At 36.2% G+C, this 19,215-nt stretch overlaps 1 protein-coding gene across 4 annotated transcripts in view; it reads left to right on the top strand.

Annotated features, from left to right (window-relative positions):
• Nucleotides 1-19,215, top strand: part of phip (PHIP subunit of CUL4-Ring ligase complex) — a 35,278-nt gene that overhangs the window by 7,736 nt on the left and 8,327 nt on the right. For 3 of the 4 annotated variants that reach the window (XM_081387665.1, XM_081387667.1, XM_081387668.1), the window contains 25 exons: nt 2,370-2,591; nt 3,383-3,483; nt 3,783-3,853; nt 4,999-5,099; nt 6,119-6,159; nt 8,525-8,623; nt 9,858-10,014; nt 10,100-10,234; nt 10,374-10,502; nt 11,369-11,594; nt 11,756-11,875; nt 12,229-12,412; nt 12,693-12,798; nt 13,016-13,147; nt 14,408-14,508; nt 14,626-14,839; nt 15,303-15,416; nt 15,539-15,646; nt 15,738-15,862; nt 15,958-16,040; nt 16,633-16,744; nt 17,118-17,179; nt 17,872-18,027; nt 18,650-18,770; nt 18,894-19,019. In XM_081387665.1, coding sequence (XP_081243791.1) covers nt 2,370-2,591; nt 3,383-3,483; nt 3,783-3,853; nt 4,999-5,099; nt 6,119-6,159; nt 8,525-8,623; nt 9,858-10,014; nt 10,100-10,234; nt 10,374-10,502; nt 11,369-11,594; nt 11,756-11,875; nt 12,229-12,412; nt 12,693-12,798; nt 13,016-13,147; nt 14,408-14,508; nt 14,626-14,839; nt 15,303-15,416; nt 15,539-15,646; nt 15,738-15,862; nt 15,958-16,040; nt 16,633-16,744; nt 17,118-17,179; nt 17,872-18,027; nt 18,650-18,770; nt 18,894-19,019 — 3,146 coding nt within the window. The remainder of the gene's footprint in view (nt 1-2,369; nt 2,592-3,382; nt 3,484-3,782; nt 3,854-4,998; nt 5,100-6,118; nt 6,160-8,524; nt 8,624-9,857; nt 10,015-10,099; nt 10,235-10,373; nt 10,503-11,368; nt 11,595-11,755; nt 11,876-12,228; nt 12,413-12,692; nt 12,799-13,015; nt 13,148-14,407; nt 14,509-14,625; nt 14,840-15,302; nt 15,417-15,538; nt 15,647-15,737; nt 15,863-15,957; nt 16,041-16,632; nt 16,745-17,117; nt 17,180-17,871; nt 18,028-18,649; nt 18,771-18,893; nt 19,020-19,215) is intronic. The other variant, XM_081387666.1, reaches the window with a different exon arrangement.

Genomic DNA, 19,215 nt, shown 5'->3' with positions numbered 1-19,215 from the left:
TGACTCTGGGATAAGTGTAGAGGTCAAAGGTCATTTTCATATTTCATCTGGGCAAGCATACTGTTGCTCTGTGACATCATCATCATGCCCACAAACTTGTTAAAGGTTCCGTGTGTGTGTGTGTGAGTGGACGTGTTTTGATTGGGGCATTTCTCTGACATTATCTCACTTTCAGCCTGTGGCGTGAGCTTTTGTTAACATTTGTCAGCGCTCTGGTTTTAAGCGGCCCGTAGGATCTTGCTCGTGTGTGTTTTGCTGATGTGTGTTTTTGAGTGTGCACTCTTGGGTTCCATTTTACTCTGCAAGTTTGTAATGCTCCAAAAATGGCTGAACAGCAAGGATTACTCCCCCTCTTTCTGCCTCTCCCTCCCTTTTCCCTCTATCTCTCTCTCCTACTCCTGTTCTCTTTGTCTTTTCCTCTTTCGATCTTGGGCTCTCGGTGTATTTCCTCCTCTTTTTTTTCTTTCTATAGGTCGTTTTCTCCCGGCGTAGGGGGGCGTGTCTGTGCGCGCATGTTGAAAAAAAGTGTTTCTTTTGTGGATTTGGCTGCGAGCCACGAATAAAATCATCTCTTTCATATTCCTGAGCCATTAGCCAGTGTGTCATTGGCATTCCGTCTGTGTTTAACAGATCTTCGGGAATGTTCGTCTCTGTGTGTGGCTTGGGGATCATTTTTCTTTGCTCAATTCGATATGCATGTGTGGCCTGCATATTAACTGTTGTTATCGCAGTTAATTCTAGTGTTTCTGGAAACAACAGTGATATTTTCATGTTGTTAAATTTGAGTTTACAAAATGAGGAGGTAAATGGCAAGCCGATTATCTGAGGGGAAAAAAGCATCTTTCAATCAAGCTGTGATTGAAAGACTGCTGTAAGCAGCACTTGCTTTTTATGATCCTCTGCCTGTTGTCATGGAAATGCAATGCCACAGTGCTGCATTTTTAGGTTAAAAACATGTTTGATTCACCTTGGAACAAAATCACATTGGACTCTCTAGACGTATTATTAGTAAAGAATAGTAACATTTGTGTTAGAAGACGTATATAATGTTTCTGCAGGAAGCATTGGGATGATGTAGTGTGTACACAAATGTCTTCTATACCATTCAAAAGTTTGAGGTCAAAAATATTTGTAATGCTTTTAAAAGAAGTCTCTTATCATGCTCATCAAGGCTGCATTTGTTTAATCAATGATACAGTAAAAATGTAATATTGTAAAATTGGAATAACTTTTTTGTTTGTTTATTTGAATGTATTTTCAAATGTGATGGGAAGGGCATCCAATGTAAAACCTGTGCCAAATCATGTGTGTGTGAATCGGACCCTGCAAAGTTTATTCCTGTGATGCAAAGCTGAATTTTCAGCATCATTACTCCAGTCTTCAGTGTCACATGATTCTTCAGAAATCATTCTAATATGACGATTTGGTGCTCGAGAAACATTTATTATCACTACTGAAAACAGTTGTGCTACTTAATATTATTGTGGAAAGCATAATTCAGTTTTTCTTTCAGGATTCTTTGATGAATAGGAAGTTTGAAGAGCAGTGTTTATTTGAAAAATAAGTCTTTTGCAACATAAATGTCTTTAATGTAATTTGTTTATCAATTTAACTTTATATACGTGACAAATTCAGCCGTATAAAGAATTACAGACCGCAAACGTGTCCCACTACATACTGCACAATTAATACATATTCTGGATTGATCAGAAAGAAAGAAAAAACATTTATTTTTAAAACAACAATCAATTGTTTTTGTTTTAAACTTTTTTTAAATAAAAAGCATAAATAGTATTAGATATTTTTCATGACAAATAATAAGACATTATCCACAGGCTATTGTAGAAGTCTTAATATATCTAAAGTAGGAAAAGAAAGTTATTTATTTGGAATAATATGCACTGATGAACTGTTCTCAATAAGACAGGAACATGAATTAAAGTAATTAAGTAAATAGAGAGTCCATTTTGATTTCATGCTGACTTAGAGCTAGGTAAGTTTCCAAAGTGGTTTTAGATACATAAAACAATGGGTTGTTTTAAGGTGACATCAACTTTGTTTTTGGTTATTGTTACTCACTCTTAGGTAATTTCTTTCTCTTGGCACAGACCAATCTTGTTATCTGAGCCTATTTAATTGTATTAAGTGCATTTTAAATTACTCAATACTTCCATCTTTAGATGTGGGTTTAGCTTCAGACAATTGGCTGGAATCTCTGCATGAGTTAATTCACTTGAAAAACACTTGACTAAATTCTTGTGGACTTTCTGATGAGAACTTTGGGAAGAGGGCTTAGTGTGAAAAGCAGGTCATTCTGATGTGCGACTTTAGCAGGGTCTGAGGGGTTACCATTTGTGGTGTTTCCTCAGGGTTCAGACGACTGTTTGGTGAAGATCTGGGCGACGGATAACGGGCGTTTGCTGGCGACACTGAGAGGTCATGCGGCAGAGATTTCAGACATGGCTGTGAATTATGAGAACACCCTGCTGGCAGCCGGCAGCTGTGATAAAATGATCAGAGTGTGGTGCCTGCAGACCTGCGCCCCGCTGGCGGTACTGGAGGGCCACGCTGCATCCATCACGTCGTTACAGGTGTGCAACACATTTACACTCACAGGCACACAGATATATACATGACAAATTCAGCCGTATAAAGAATTATTTCAGATTTAACAGTGATTTTTCCTACAATAAAATAGCCTATTTGGATTTTTACTGTGTAATCAATCCTAGTCTAGATCCTCTTCTGTGGTAATACACTAAATGACTGTAAAAGACAACCATATTGAACACCTTTGTGGGGTAATAGTGTAAATATTGGTGATTAGTGTATACCATTATGGTGATTCATAGTCCCTTTGTCTGGAAAGTTTTAAATTAATTTTCTCCCAGCCAATGTCACAGAACACAATTGAATGTACAGTACATGGGGAAAATAAACTAAGCATTATGACTGATTGTTCTATGTTATGGTGCAAAAATATCTTTTTATAAGCAATTAACCTTAATAGTGCCCTGTTTGAAACACTGTAACACTGTGGTAAGAAGGTGAACTCAACTGTTCATTTATTTGAACAGTAAAAGCAGTATTATTGAGAAATATTAATATCATTTTTGTTTTTTAATATAGTTTTTATATGCCGGTGTGAAAATTTCTTTACTTGACATCACGAATGGATAGAATTGAATGCATCCTTGCTGAATAAAAGTATTAATTTCTTAAAGACAAAATCGCACTGTCCTGAAACATTTGAACGGTATACATTAAATTGACAAATATATGTTTTGCGGTGTATGGTATAGGCATGCACAATTGCACGGCCACTCATAGAGACCATGTTTAATGTGTTGCAAACCTGTTTCAGCTGTTTGTGTGTGTGTAGTTTTCTCCTCTATGCAGTGGCAATAAGAGGTTCCTATCCTCCACTGGAGCTGACGGCACCATCTGTTTCTGGCAGTGGGACGCACGCACGCTCAAATTTGGGTGAGTTTCCTTTATTCTTGCACACATCTGTGGGGTTTTAAGATTTGGAATGTTTTCTTTGCCATTTAGAGCTATCATTTGAATCTATTTTTGCTCATAAACAAAGCTGAAATGTCTTATTTTTCAGTGCTAAAACTTTCTCTCAACACAGCTTATTTTGCTGAGACTTTTCATTTTTCAAACAATGTTTTTGCAAATACTTTTGGTACAGAAATTACACTCTTCACCTTTAATAAGACCACTAAGAGCCTATATTCTGGCACTCATCACGTTTCTGTGTGTTTAATATGTTTGTACAGGCAGCGACCCAGCAAATTCATTGAACGGCCCAGACCAGGCGTGCAGATGATCTGTTCCTCTTTTAGTGCAGGTAGGCCAGAAGTGTCAAAGCTCGTTTCTCCCGTCTACCTGCTCCCATTTTATTAGGTATTTTTTATCATTCACAGCCTCTCCCATCGGGAACCCATGTGACAAAATGCTTTTGTTCTAACACTGAGCTTGTAGTAAAACTTGATGTGTTCAGAAATGGGACACTTCATTTTTTGTTGCGTCTTTTTGGAGTTTATAGACACAGATTAATGGGATCTGCCAGTTTGCGCAACTGCTTTACCATATGACATGATACAGATGTGATCTTTTATATTATATAAAATAGAAAATGGAATAAAATGTATGAATATTGATTAGGGCTGTTCATGAAATCCACAGTCCTGTGTGAACAGCCCTTAAATCTTTATTGGACAGATTGACAAATTTGATTAAATGTATTGCTCTGGACAGTCGGCCATTGATATGGAAATAAAACAAACAAGATTAACTTCTAAGTCGCTTTTTAGTGCTTTTGTTTGCCATTATTACCTTAATTTGTGGGCCTTTGTAATCAAATATTTATATATCTGATTAATTGCAGTTGATTTGATTATTTCACCTGTAAACCATGTAATTCAAATACAAATTGTAGTCGATTGACAGCCATAATATTTAAGACTCATGCCCATTATTATATGAATGTGTGAGCTTACATAGAAATGTGATATTAAGTGACTATTCCCATGTTTTCATTGTTCTGAAAGCTGATAGCAGATTATAGAGTGACGGAGAATGGTTTTAGCTTAAACAATTTTCTGCAAAGTGAGGCTATAAATATCCTGTTGTCAGACAGATATCACAGACTTTTTAAAAAGAGTGTTAAGCGCTGCAGGAGCTCTTCAAATACACATTACTGAAGAAAAGAAACACTGTACTGGCATTCACCCAGTAAGACACGCACACACAGATTCTAGTTCTTTCCTCTACATTTCTTTGGTATTACACAGTCTGAATCTGTTTGAGTTTCTTGTTCATTAACGCCATATTGTGGTAATTGTTTAAATTTGCGAGATTGCGCCTGCTTGAAAATTATGACAAAGCTTTTGTTAATGATGGATTTTTTTTTCTGGTTTGAATGCACAATGCTGTTATTGATTATTATGATGTAATTTATGTAAGGCTAAGGGATTTTTAATGGTATTTCAGGTGGGATGTTCCTCGCAACAGGCAGCACTGATCACATCATTAGGGTTTATTACTTTGGAGGTGGACAACCAGAGAAGATATCTGAGCTGGAGTCTCACACTGTATGTAATTCGTTTGTTTTCATTTTGTGACTATTTACACCCTAATAAACAAAAATGCAATTTAGATGTTGAAAAAAGTTTGAGGTAGAGCATGCAAAAATTTTTTGCACAAATGAAGTTTGAATCTGGTTTGTGCCCTTTTCTAACACCCTGTCTGTTACCAAATAGGTCAAACGCTCCGATATTATAAAAATGCAAAAATACAAAATGATTAATATTAAACTATTTTGTAAGTAAGTATGTAATAAACTATGTAATTATACAATGTTTAATAGATGGCATACTTTTATATGTGACCCTGGATCACAAAACCAGTCACATGTCGCACGGGTATATTTGTGGCAATAGCCAAAAAATACATTGTATGGGTCAAAATTCTCGATTTTTCTTTCATGCCAAAAATCATATAGGATATTAAGTAAAGATCATGTTCCATGAAGATATTTAGGAAATTTCCTATCGTAAATATAAAAACATTTATTTTTGTGAGTGAAAGCTGCACAACCGTGAACATAAATGGACAACTTTAAAGGCGATTTTCTCAATGTGTCGTTTTTTTTGCACCCTCAGATTCCAGATGTTCAAATAGTTGTATCTCGACCAAATATTGTCCTATACTAACAAACCACACATCAATGAAAAGCTTATTTATTCAGCATTCAGATGATGTATAAATATAAATTTAAAAAAATTTACCTATGTGACTGGTTTTGTGGTCCAGGGTCACATATTTCTTAATGGTCTAATATCATATTTATTTTATAAAATAATTAATTTTATCACGTTACATCTATGTACAGTATGTAATACAATTCAACCCCCCCCCCCCCCCCAGTGTGTATGTGTATAAATGTATAATAGTGTCCGCCTAAAAATAAATTCTTATTATTAATATAATATTGATCTATTGTTTTAAAGCACCTCATTTTCATTCTCTTTACTGGCTTTACTGTTGCAGGAATACATTATTGTTTTAAGGTTATCCTCATATTTTTTAATGACTTTGTATTTTTCCGCAGGATAAAGTCGACAGCATCCAGTTCTCCCATAGTGGAGATAGGTAAGCAACACTGGCTCCATTTTTCTGTGTACATGTGTGAATGTGAGAGAGCGTGTGTGTTTGCATGTCAGGTTTGTTGGATTAATGGAACATGGGGGTTCTTATAATTATGAGCTGATGTTGTCAGCAGAAAAAATACCCTTGTTGCCATCATACCCAAACATGCGTCAGATGCCTATGATACACAACGTACAAGAATTCAGATGCATGAAATGTCTTTCTACTTAAAACAGTAGGCATATGACAGTTACCCACACACGCCAGTCTCTGCAAGCTCTTTTATGTTCCTCACGTGCTTTAATTTAATGAGCAAATGTTTTTGCATTGGGGGAGGGAGAGAAATAGAGAGTGTGACAGGAGAAGAGAGAAAACGAGGAGAGAGAGAAGGAGAATAAGATGGAGAGGTCTGTAACAGGTCCCTAAGGAATTAAAAAGATGGATGTTCACATGGATTCGTTTTACCGGAGGAGACAGCATCCAGTGTTACATGTATAAGGAGGGAAAAAATCTCACTAATCAATAGAACTGCAGAAGAGTATACTGTCAAAAAGAAGATATTCATGCCTCAAATGAGTAGACTGTGTGTGCATTGTGTGTTACTGTGTGCAGTCTTATTTAACGGAGTAACACTCTTGAGTAATACACTCTTATCTTTATGCAACCTTATAAGCTCATGTCATACACATCCTCCCTGCCTTGCGGTGTAATGCAATTTTTGACTTTATAATTCACATTAATGCTATGCTACTGCTTTGTAGACTGCAAAAAATATTTTCTGATTTATGTCTTGTTTTTCAGCACAAATTAACTTCCCAAGATAAATTTGCTTGAGAATCAACATTGCATAAGATATTAAGATTTCAGAAAATAGATCTTAAATCTAGAATCTGTTCAAAAATGTTACTTTTGTTAGCCCATTGGCAAATTGTTTTTAATCTATGAAAAATCCTGAGGATTTTGAGGATAATACACACACAAAAAAAATGCCAGTGTTAAGAAAAGTGTATTAATTTGAGATTTAAGAAAGGGATAATACATGGCTAGCTGTGTATTTTTCATTTTTGAAAATGTTGAAGCAAAGAACCGCCCGACACAAAGCGGAGGATGGTTGTTCCCGTGAAGTGCATTCAAATAGTTTAATGCACAGCTAGCCGTGGATTAACCCGCTTATACCATGGTCATTTGCCAGCATTGACAAGTTAAAGCTCTCGTTGCAAAAGAGAGAGAGAGAGAGAGAGAGAGAGAGAGAGAGAGAGAGATTTGCATGTAAATTACCTGCGTCTGTCCAGCATCTCTACTAGCAATATAGCTGTGAGTTTATTTACTTTAAAAACAGTGACATTACAACCTCTATGCTGAGTAATATAATGTAGCAAATCAGTAGTGAAGATAATTTATTAATAAAATTTACGGGGCAGCATTGACTACAAATTTCTGTGCTTGTTTCTTTGTGCACAGCACGATCTCGGATCTGTGTGCGAGTGCGTTTCAATGAAAGCAGCGCATTAATATAGAACAGTGATTAAACGGTTATATTGCACACCTCCTAGCCAATCAAGTATTCAGACAGACCATGGTATAATTCAGGATATATTCTCTAAAAAAACATAATATATTATGTAATTTTCCTTCTCAAATTGTTTTAAATATGTATAGATATTGTTACTGTAAAATGAGACTTTAAGAAAATGTGATTACTGTTTAAGAAAATGATCTTTTGCTGTGTAATTCACATACAGCACACATCAATAAACCTCACTGTTTTATAGAGCAATACACATATGCATACATAAAATTTTATGTAGGCTACAAAGCGTGTTTGCATAGAAGTCTAGCAAAATATGATAGTTTTTTTTTATCTCTGGGAAAATAAACTAATAATAATTATAGAGTAATACATAGTCAACAATAAAAGAGCCACATTCAGTGCACATTAAACAAAACCCCTTAATTAAAACCTATTATAAACACTTATATGCTCAAGGAATGGAAAGACAAATGGGATCACTGTTGTAGAAATAAACTTTACAAAATCAATCCTGTGGTTGGTGAAAAGCACTGGGACCGTATTAACTACACTCGCTGTTGCATAGGCCACTCCAGACTAACCCATACGTTTTCTCATTTTACCTTAATTTCACGAGCTTTCAGTTTCAACTTATTTTCCTTCTAAATAAATTCGAAGTGGTAGAAAAAGCGGAAATGAATTTGCAAGTTGTACATTTTACTAAACGCTTTAAGCAGTTCAGTAGATTAAAAGTGCATTACAGTATGCCTCATTCTGAAGCTTCATGAAAAGGAATGAATATGTATTCTTTTAGATGAGGTTTTTGAACATAAATCTAAATCCATAAATTGTGTGTAGGTTTGTGAGTGGCAGTAGAGATGGCACAGCGCGGATATGGCAGCTGCAGCAGCAAGACTGGCGGAGCATTCTCCTGGACATGGCCACCAAATTACCTGGGTATGATAAACATTAATCACCGTTTAAAAGTATGGCTCAATTAACTGTGCATTAATGTTACGTTTTGTTTGCTAAACAATTGATCGTTAGCAACATAATTACTTGGGAGTGCCGCAGGGTCAATTGATTCTGAAAACACAGCAGCGACTGAGATACAATTCAAGCCAATTATAGAATAAACATACAACTCCACCAATGGATTAATATTCAATCTAGAAAGTCGATTATCTTCTTAACTTAATAAAACAATACAAAACAATAAGCAAACAAATGCCATTGGATTTTTTTTTTTTTTTGATGTTCTTTTCTCCATCATTTCCAGGTCCTATCAGTCTGTAGTAACATGAACATATTTAATCATTTGTATGTTAACTTGTTAATTTTTTGTCAAATTACCGTGGGGTCCAAAAGACCAAATTGAAATTATATATACAGTATATATATATATATATATATATATATATATATATATATATATATATATATATATATATATAAATGAATGACTCACTCATTAAGACAGTCTTTGCCGCCATCTATTGGCGAAATAATGTATGTAACTTCTGTTGCTGTTTAAGGTCAGGGACTATTTTTCCCAGCGGAAGGAATGCTTTTAATGATTTTACTTCATGAAAGTTGCATAGATGCATATTTTTCGGCTTTAATATTTGTATTGTGTGGTAACCGTTTTATAAAAGCAATAAAGTACTCGAGGCTAGTGCTGTATCCGTGAATAAGTCACGGCTGAAGGGGTTGCAGGCACTCCGCTTTGCGTCGAGCCTAACAACGGCCTTCAGTCGTGACATATTCACGATGCAGCACAGCCTTTCGTACCTTATTGCTTACATATGTATATATATATATATATATATATATATATATATATATATATATATATATATATATATATATATATATATATATATAAACCTACAACTTTCCGCTTAATTCCAGCTCTAAATTACATTTGGAATACCAGATTTTTTATTTATTTTTTAGAATTTCAATTCATATTAAATTTCAATTTAACATTTTACTCAAATTGTTATGCTCTTAATATCATTTGTATAATTTTTTTATACATTAGAAAAATAGAAACATTTAGTTTGTCTTTTCGTATAGTTTGTCTCTCATTGCTTTGCCCTTTAAAAGTAGGCCAGCTGCAAAGCAAAGTTAGAAATGCCATTCCTAATTGTTTCTTTTAAAAACTTTTCTTATTTTCTGTCTTTTTTAGCAAGTACAACCCTCCACCTTTAGAGGACAAAGTTACAAAACTGAAGGTGACTATGGTGGCCTGGGATTGCAATGACAACACAGTCATCACTGCTGCGAACAACTTGACATTGAAAGTTTGGAACTCTTACACGGGGAACCTTATTCATGTGTTGATGGTAAGAGTGTGAAGATCTCTCCAGAATGATTGAAAGGAGACGATATGTGATGAATCATGTTGTCATCATGGCCCTTCACCCACAGGGCCACGAGGATGAGGTGTTTGTGTTGGAGCCACATCCATTTGATTCAAGAGTGCTTTTCTCTGCTGGTCACGACGGGAACGCCATCGTCTGGGATCTGGCAAGAGGAGTCAAAATACGCTCTTACTTCAACATGGTAAACCAACCACCTACACTCCCATTTCTTTTATTAGATCCTATCACATTTGACCTAAATATGCAAATCTATTGATTTATTGGTGTTTATTGTGTCTCACAGACTGTGTTTCTCTACTCTGATGTGTGTTTGTGTGTAGATCGAGGGTCAGGGCCACGGTGCGGTCTTTGACTGTAAGTGTTCACCAGACGGACAGCACTTTGCTTGCACTGACTCTCACGGTCACCTGCTTATCTTCGGCTTTGGCTCTAGCAGCAGATACGACAAGGTACTGAAAGCATATGACTGTCTCTGACACTATGCTCAGATTAAAATAAATGATAGATTGAATAGTATCCAACATTGATGTCACATGACTTCATCACGTTGCTTTTTTAATTCACTCTGTGATTTCATTTTAATTCTAGTTTTAGTAATTGTGTTATGAACTTGATAGATCCCCTGATATGATTGTAAAGCACTTTGGGTGTACAGTAGTACATATGAAAGCGCTATATAAATGCCTCATTCATTCATTCAACTTGACATTTGTGTTGACATTTTTTTTAAATTAATATTTCTATCTAGCTTTAAAATAATTTGTATTTCAGTTTTAGTAATTTTAGTAATTAAACTTATTAAAGTTAGTTTCCAAGGCAACTCTTCAAATTTTTTGTTTTGTTCATTTTCCCCCATCTAATATTTTTTTCCAGCTTTATTTCAAATAAATAGTGTATTGTATATTGCAAAAATGTGGAATGCACCGATATTAAAATTCAGGCCGATATTAATTTTTAAATGCTACAAGTAAATTTTATACAACATTATAATGTATAAAAATGGAAATTCATTGTGAGATTTGACAAAGATTATATTTAACAGTGTTGTTACATTATTGTTTTTAAAAATTAACTTTTAAGTGAGTGTTAGATGACAGAAATGGTAATCTAAATGTAAAAATAGGGGAAATGAGCATGCACAATTAAATACCCAATATTGTCCAATACCAATATAAAAAAAAAATCTGTAATGTCAGTCAGTAACTGATATGATGTCAATATATAGCTTCTGTCTGTTTGTCTTAAGCCCTGTTTGTCTTTATTCAGTGTATTTATGTGTATTTACTCTGAATGTATTTATTGATCTGTTCTTCAGATAGCAGATCAGATGTTCTTCCACACTGATTATCGGCCGCTGATCCGTGATGCCCATAACTTTGTGCTGGATGAACAGACCCAGCAAGCACCCCACCTCATGCCCCCGCCATTCCTGGTGGACGTGGACGGAAACCCTCACCCGCCACGCTACCAGAAACTGGTTCCCGGCAGAGAGAACTGCAGAGATGAACAGCTCATACCCCAGATGGGACTCACGTCATCAGGTAAGAAACGCAAACAGGCAGTTTCTCTTCATTTCCTTTCTGTGGTTTTATTACTTGAAGTAATTTTTGGCCAGTTGTTTATGCTCACAGCTTTCACAAACATACACCTACAATCTGTCACTGAACAAATGTCTCTGTATTTGTCTTTTTTCCTTAATTAGGGCTGAATCAGGTGGTTAGTCAGCAGGCTGCAGAAGGCTCGAGTCCTCTTGATAATATGATCCAGAGACTACAGCAAGAGCAGGACCAGAGACTGGGCTCTGACACCAGAGCCAATAGAGGTAATGCGGACTCTCAGTTTTTTAGCTTGTTTTTTGTAAAAGCAGGGTTGACACAATACTAAATGTTTGCTACCACTCAATATCAATACCAGTGAAATTTCATGATTCTTGATACCACAGTAAACACTTTTGTGCTATTGAACAAAAAACAGCTAATTTAAAAAAGACATTCACATATGCATTCAACAGTTAAAAACATGGAATGCCTGTATTTTTCACAGTCCATGACAAAGTTATCGCTACTGTAAAGTATAAATATGTCATAAGATGATCTCTATAAACCGGTGGGTGGTGATTGGGATTCTGTTGATGGCAGTAATGCTGATGCACGTTGCATGTCTATTTGTGTGTAGGATCTGTCAGTTCTCCCACAGAAGTCTCTTCTCCACCTAACGTGGGTTTGAGACGGAGTGGACAGATCGAAGGTGTTCGGCAGATGCACAGTAACGCTCCGCGCAGTGAGATCGCTACCGAGAGAGACCTGGTGGCGTGGAGTCGACGGGTCCTCGTTCCTGAACTATCACCAGCCATAGCTTGGTAAAACCCACACAGAAATACAGTGGGGTCCAAAAGTCTGATACCACACTGCAAATCAGGCTTTTAAAACCTGGAAGAAAAAACAAACCAACCTTATGATGTATAATGAAGTTGAAACTCATATATCTGTTATTTGTAAAATTCTGATGGACACCTCCTACTCAAACAAGACCTTCTCATTTCTTTCTTTCTATTGTTTCTTGCAATATAATACCGTTTGTTCCAGTTAGACATAGATGAGGTGTTTGTGACACTTCTGTGTGTCTGTTTGCGAATGTAGTAAGCAGGAAAACTGGCGTACAGCTAAAGGGGAGGAGGAAATCAACACCTACAGATCAGAGAGGAGGAGGCGCAGCTTACACAGCCAGTACCACAGAGAAAACCGGGTAAATCATCATATCTGATCATCAATTTAAATATGTAGATAAACTAGTCTTCCTCACTAATTGATTAGTCAGAGGTTGGATAAATGCACTGTGTGTGCAGCATCAGAAACCGCCAAACCTTTATATCAATATAAATGTGTCTTGATGACATGTTGCTACTGTTTAACATGCAATTTAAATTCAGTATGTGTACTGAAGTTTGTGTTTCTCATACCAGCATGCTATTGAAAATGCTGTGGAGGAGGGGCGCCGTTACCAGGGTAACCAGCATAACTACCATACACGATTGGCTGTGGAGGAAACGAGTCGTCAGAGTGAACCCAACGAGGAAGAACACAGTGCCTCTGAGGTAATGTCAAAACATGCAGTGTCCCTTTAAGGAATAGTAAAGTAGTAAAGTTACCACCCATAATAACGTTTGGGGTCAGTATGATTTTTTAAAAATGTTTTTGAAGGAATTCTCTTATGCTCACCAAGGCTGCATTTATTTGATCAAAAACAGTAAAAAAAAACACTAATAACGTGAATGCAGCAAGCAGGACGAGGCCGAGAGCCGCGAGAACGGTGCGATTTATCTTCAAGGCTAATCTTTTGTAAAAATATAAAAGTCTTTACTGTCACTTTTGATCCATTTAATGGATCCTTGCTGAATAAAAGTATTAATATCTTTTAGAAAAGAAATCTTAATGACCCCGATCTTTTGAACAGTAGTGTACATCTGGACGATTTAAGAGAGGAACAGAATATTCAATGAGTGAAAAAAGTACTGTATTTGACTTTCAATAGCAGTTGAATCATGAAGTGGTTACTGTATGACAGGTGGTTGAAAACTAAAAGGGCCTGGTGACAGATCAAAAAGGAAAGTCATTTCAGAGGCAGTGCAAGTTATTACCTTTTGTTAAAAGACTGCCATAAGATTGCCATGCTATATAGTAATCATTCACTATACAGGAATGTGTGTTACGCACGTACGTAGGGTCAATTTTGAGTTCATGTTGACTTGAACATTTAAAACTGAAATTGTTTCATTTATTGTGGGGATTGTCTTTTTTTTATTGCTGCTGTGTCTGAAGTGTTATTGTTCCATCTGTTGTGTTAAAATCCCTGTTAGAAGTGTGAGTGGTCCATTTGTAGAACTCAATCTATAGAACGAGTATTCTAGATTCATACTGTCAACTGCAGTGTAAGTGCCAACTAACACCAAATCTTAATTTTCACCATGAAAAACATGCATTAAAATGAAATTAACTCCTTCACACTGCAACAGAAATATTGTACTGTGAAGATCAATTGTTTTTTTGGAGGTGAGATAGATTAGAGAGAGTTTAAAAAAAAAATAGCAGTCATTGGTCAGTTTGGACAATAGTAATTCTGATATCTAAAATTTGTTTGTGAATATTTTATGCTCTCCTGCTTTTAGTGAAATTGGAATTTGCTGTGAACTGGCTTGTTTGTGAATATTTTATACTTTCCAGTTGTTTACACTGCAAAAAAAAACACAATTATAAAATTATTTTTGCAGAGTAGTGACATCAGACTTGCTGTGTTCTGGGAATGGCATAAAAAGAGTGTGGTAATCCTCAGTCTCTTTATACCTGTTGGTTTTTAGGGAGAAACAGAAGCAAGACCTCCAAGCAGAGAATCATCAGATGAAGAGAGAGAGGAAAGAGAGGAAAAAGAACCCTGGCCTGATGATAACAGCAGCTCAAGGTAAATGTTCATTGCCCTCAAACTTCATATGACACAGTGCTCATCTGACAGTCCTTATACACATACATCAATCAGATCCACAAATACTGTATATGCCGAATCTGTTTATATTTGCAGTGATTACTCCAGCGATTACTCAGACTGGACAGCAGATGCTGGCATAAACCTCGAACCGCCCAAGAAGACCAGCGTGAAGAAAAAGAAGAAGAATGCCAGCAGCTCGGAAGAAGATGGAGAGAAGAAAAAAGACTCCAAGAAAGAGAGGAGGAAAGAAAAGCAGGACAAAGATGGAGCCCTACCAAAGAAGAAGAAGCCAAAGGAGAAACGGAAGGTCAGTGGTCCTTTTTAGAAATTAAACTCCCTCGAAACACCAATCAAGCTCAATAGGTTATTGAATGTGTCCACTGACAACATTCAGGAGAGTTCTGTTCTTCTTTCTTTTTTTTTTTATGAACCGTTATGAACAAATGTCATTTCAACCATGGAAATGACATTTTAAAAATGTTTGGAATAAAATTACAGATTCCTTTCTCTTGCCAAGGATAATTTCATAGCTAGCATTGAATGTATCTAAAGTGAACACAATTTAATAATTGCATCTGCCGGCCCAGAAAGGTAGTAAAGACATTGTTAAAATAGTCCAAGTGACTACAGTGGCTCAACCTTAAGTTTATCAAGTGACGAGAATCAACTATTAATTTTCTTCCGTGTGGGCCTCTGACGTGAGTTCACGAGAGCGCCACGACGCATGCGCGAGAACTGAGTGTATTTAACATGTGTATTTATTCATTTAGAGGATACCTGAACTGCAGAACCAGGGTTTGACATTAGAGGAATGGCTGCCCTCACCCTGGATCACTGACACCATGCCACGGAGATGCCCCTTCACCCCACAGATGGGCGATGAGGTAAAAAACACATTCCTCAGTGCAACAGTCTGCTAAAGAATAATTAAAATGGGAAATATTTGTATTTATGTGATGTGTAGAAACATGGTTAATATTAAGCTGCTTGTTGTGTTTGTGAACAGGTGTATTATTTCCGTCAAGGCCATGAAGCTTACGTGGAGATGGCCAAAAAAAACAAGATCTTCAGTATAAATCCTAAAAAACAGCCCTGGCACAAGTTAGAGCTTAGGGTAAGTATTCGAATAAATACATTTTAACCTCACAGTATTTTTCATACACATGATAAAACAAAGAAAATGATTTATGATTGTGTGCCTACAGGAGCAGGAGCTGTTGAAGGTCGTGGGCATCAAGTATGAGGTCGGTTTGCCAACTCTGTGCTGTCTGAAGCTGGCCTTCCTGGACCCAGACACTGGCAAACTGACGGGCGGCTCCTTCTCTATGAAGTGAGTGCAGTCTGCGTGAGTCACGGTGACTTATTCACAATGATCTTCGCTGAGTGGCTTTTAACCTGCGACTCGCATTTCTATTGTTGTCTCAGATACCACGACATGCCTGATGTCATCGACTTCCTGGTACTTCGGCAGCAGTTCGATAATGCAAGACAGAGGAACTGGATGATAGGTTAGTGTGTGAATTGAGTGTGTTTCTGCACAGGTTTTAATTTATATGGGTTTAAATGGGTCAGTGACACACATGTTCGAGATGATGAAAAGAATAAATCTTTGGAAAATCTAGTTCAAAATGCAAGTGCTAAATTCTTATAAATGCCATCTTTGTGGTTTTATGCATGTTGAAAAATGATTGTAATGACTAAAAATGTCAAAGTAAAAGTATTCAGATATTTTTCTTAGACCTTGAACAGACATTATTGTTCACACTCCATTTGACCTGATTTAATCTTGCTCTTTTTAAAAAAGCTTACTGACCATGACAGTCATCACATGGGCCCTTTCTGTTACATTGTTTTTGTTATATTAAACAAAATAAATTTTTGCTGAAGAAATAATTTATATATATTTAGATTTTTCCATGAAAAGTATTTTTCACTTTTACACAATTTTAATAGAAAATTGTATTCAAGTAATTGTCTAAATGAATTGGGTTTTTTATGTATTTTTTAAATAACTTCATTTGTTGCTTTCTATTAATGACTGCTTCTTCCTGATACAGAGTTGATGTGCATGTCTGATTTGACACACATTTATTTTATCAGGTGATCGTTTCCGTGCAGTGATAGATGACGCCTGGTGGTTTGGCACGATTGAGAGTCAGGAGCCTTATCAGGCCGAATATCCGGACTCTCTGTTCCAGTGCTACAACGTCTGGTCAGTTATCCATGTCCATCTACACATTTTACACATTCTGGAGTAATTCAATTATTGTTACATCGTGTCTTAACCAGGCATGAACCCATGAGGCCACAAGCAATACACTCTATTCGTTCTACATTAACCTCTATTCTATGTTGCTTTTAACTACATTAACAAATAGTGAATTTTAAAACCCACAAATCTTTCTGATGTTAATTGCTCTATAGCTTCACTCAATCTTTGATTTTTTAAGTTAAAGGCTTAACATGGTTTATATGGAGGCTTAGAAATTAATCTTTTGTGAGCTTAGTGTGGTCTGGTGTTACATGTGTTTTGGGTAATAGTAGATGACATAATGTTGACAGCTTTGTGTTATTGTGTGATGCAGCTGGGATAATGGAGATACAGAAAAAATGAGCCCATGGGACATGGAAGAGATTCCCAATGAAGGTATGATAAACACTACGGCTGTCAATAGAATGAAATAACTTTGATTTTAGGATTCAGTTAATATTTTACGATGTTTGTAGTCCTTTGATTTTTGTTTTTGTAGTCCTTTAATTTGCCTAGAAAAAAAAAAGAAATTCATATTTTAAGTAGGCAAGGATGCTTGAAATTAATCAAAAGTGACAGTTAAGACTTTTACAATGTTACAAAAGATTAACTTTTCAAATAAACGATCTTTGAACATTGTATTTGTCAAAGAATCCTAAATATAAACTGTATCACGGTTTCCACAAAAATATTCATAAGCACAACTGTGTTTAACATTGATAAGAAATATTTCTTGAGCAGCAAATCAGCAATGATTTCTGAAGGATCATGTGACACAGTAATGATGCTGAAAATTCAGCTTTGCATCACAGAAATAAATTACATTTTAATATATATCACAATAGAATAGTTATTTAAAATTGTAGTAATATTTTGCAGGAGTTTTACTGTGCTTGTGGTGACATTTGGTCCCCACAGTGTAGGCAAAACCTGACCCACACACAAAAACGTGGTAGTTGGCATGGCAACCATCAAGAGTATCTGCTGCTCTGATGTCCAGCTGGCATTGTTTTAATTACCAATACAAACTGAGCTGTGATTGTCTGTCTCTTCTTTTCCTCCATCTTATTTTCTCTGTCTGTCTGCAGCAGTATTTCCTGACGAGTTAGGCCTGAGTGTGCCTCTAACTGAGGAGGAGCAGAAGGCCTTGTTGTACAAGCCCCTAGAAGGAGAGTGGGGCTCACGCACACGTGATGAAGAGTGTGAACGCATCATCAGGGGCATCAACCAGATTTGCACTTTGGGTATGACTTTTTCATTTAGCATTACATGATAACTGAGAAGCCTTACTATGGCTGTGTCCGAAACTAAAGGGATATAATTAGGGGTGACTGGGCTACCCTTAGCTCCCAAGACGAGACGATACACGTTATTGGGTTCATGAGGACGAGACGATATTTTAACACTATTTTTAAGAAATCTTCAATGACGAAATATATGACTGAAAAAATAGTCTTTTGATTATTTTGACGTTTAATCTAATATTTTTGTTGTTGTTGTTGTAATAAAACTAGACCTAAGTGAATATTAGCCTTTTAAATTACTTAAAATACATAATAACAATGAGGCAATAATAATTGATTAAAATAAAGTATCAAAAGCAAGTAATTATATGGTTTTATTGAACGACACTGTTAAAATACATGATGTAATATACATAATATAAACCTTATGTAACATTTTGCATTATAACAAATTCTTGTCCGTGGAATGTGGCAATTCCGGTATTTTACCGGTCTTGGCGTGACATGGATGTTAATAAAGCCACAAACCACGTCACACCACATGAATATTAAAAGACAACAATATAATGCAAGCACCACAAACTCAACCCTAGATATAACTGAGATTCTTTTTCTCCTCCAGATGTGGCTGTACCATTTGAATTGCCAGTGGACTTGCAAGCATATCCAACGTACTGCACCGTGGTTGCTTACGTCACAGATCTGAGCACCATCCGACAAAGACTAGAGAACCGTTTCTATAGGTCAGCATGAACTCTGAATGGACAAGACAATCCAACACTTGATTTATTCCAAAATCAGTGTATACTAATGTAGATGATATTGAATTTATATGTGCATCTGTTGTTTGCTGGTGTTTTTGTCAGGCGAATGTCGACGTTGATGTGGGAGGTACGCTACATCGAACACAATGCTCAAACCTTCAATGAACCAGACGCGTTCATTGTCAGAACTGCCAAATTCGTATCTGACCTCATGCTACAATTTATTAAGTGAGTCGCAAATAAAACTGAACCGGCAGTATTGAATTGGGATGCATAATATATTGTTTGCATATTGATTTTTGATATCGGTATCAGTATTTTAATTCATTTGTATCGTCTGATATTGGATATTTAATTTCTTTATTTTTACATTTATATTGCTTTTGCCATCATTTCATGCTCACTTTATTCTTTAAAAACACTA

Source organism: Scardinius erythrophthalmus, assembly GCF_964197995.2.
Source record: "Scardinius erythrophthalmus genome assembly, chromosome: 15".
Lineage (NCBI taxonomy): Eukaryota > Metazoa > Chordata > Actinopteri > Cypriniformes > Leuciscidae > Scardinius > Scardinius erythrophthalmus.
This window is presented reverse-complemented; position numbering and strand designations above follow the sequence as displayed.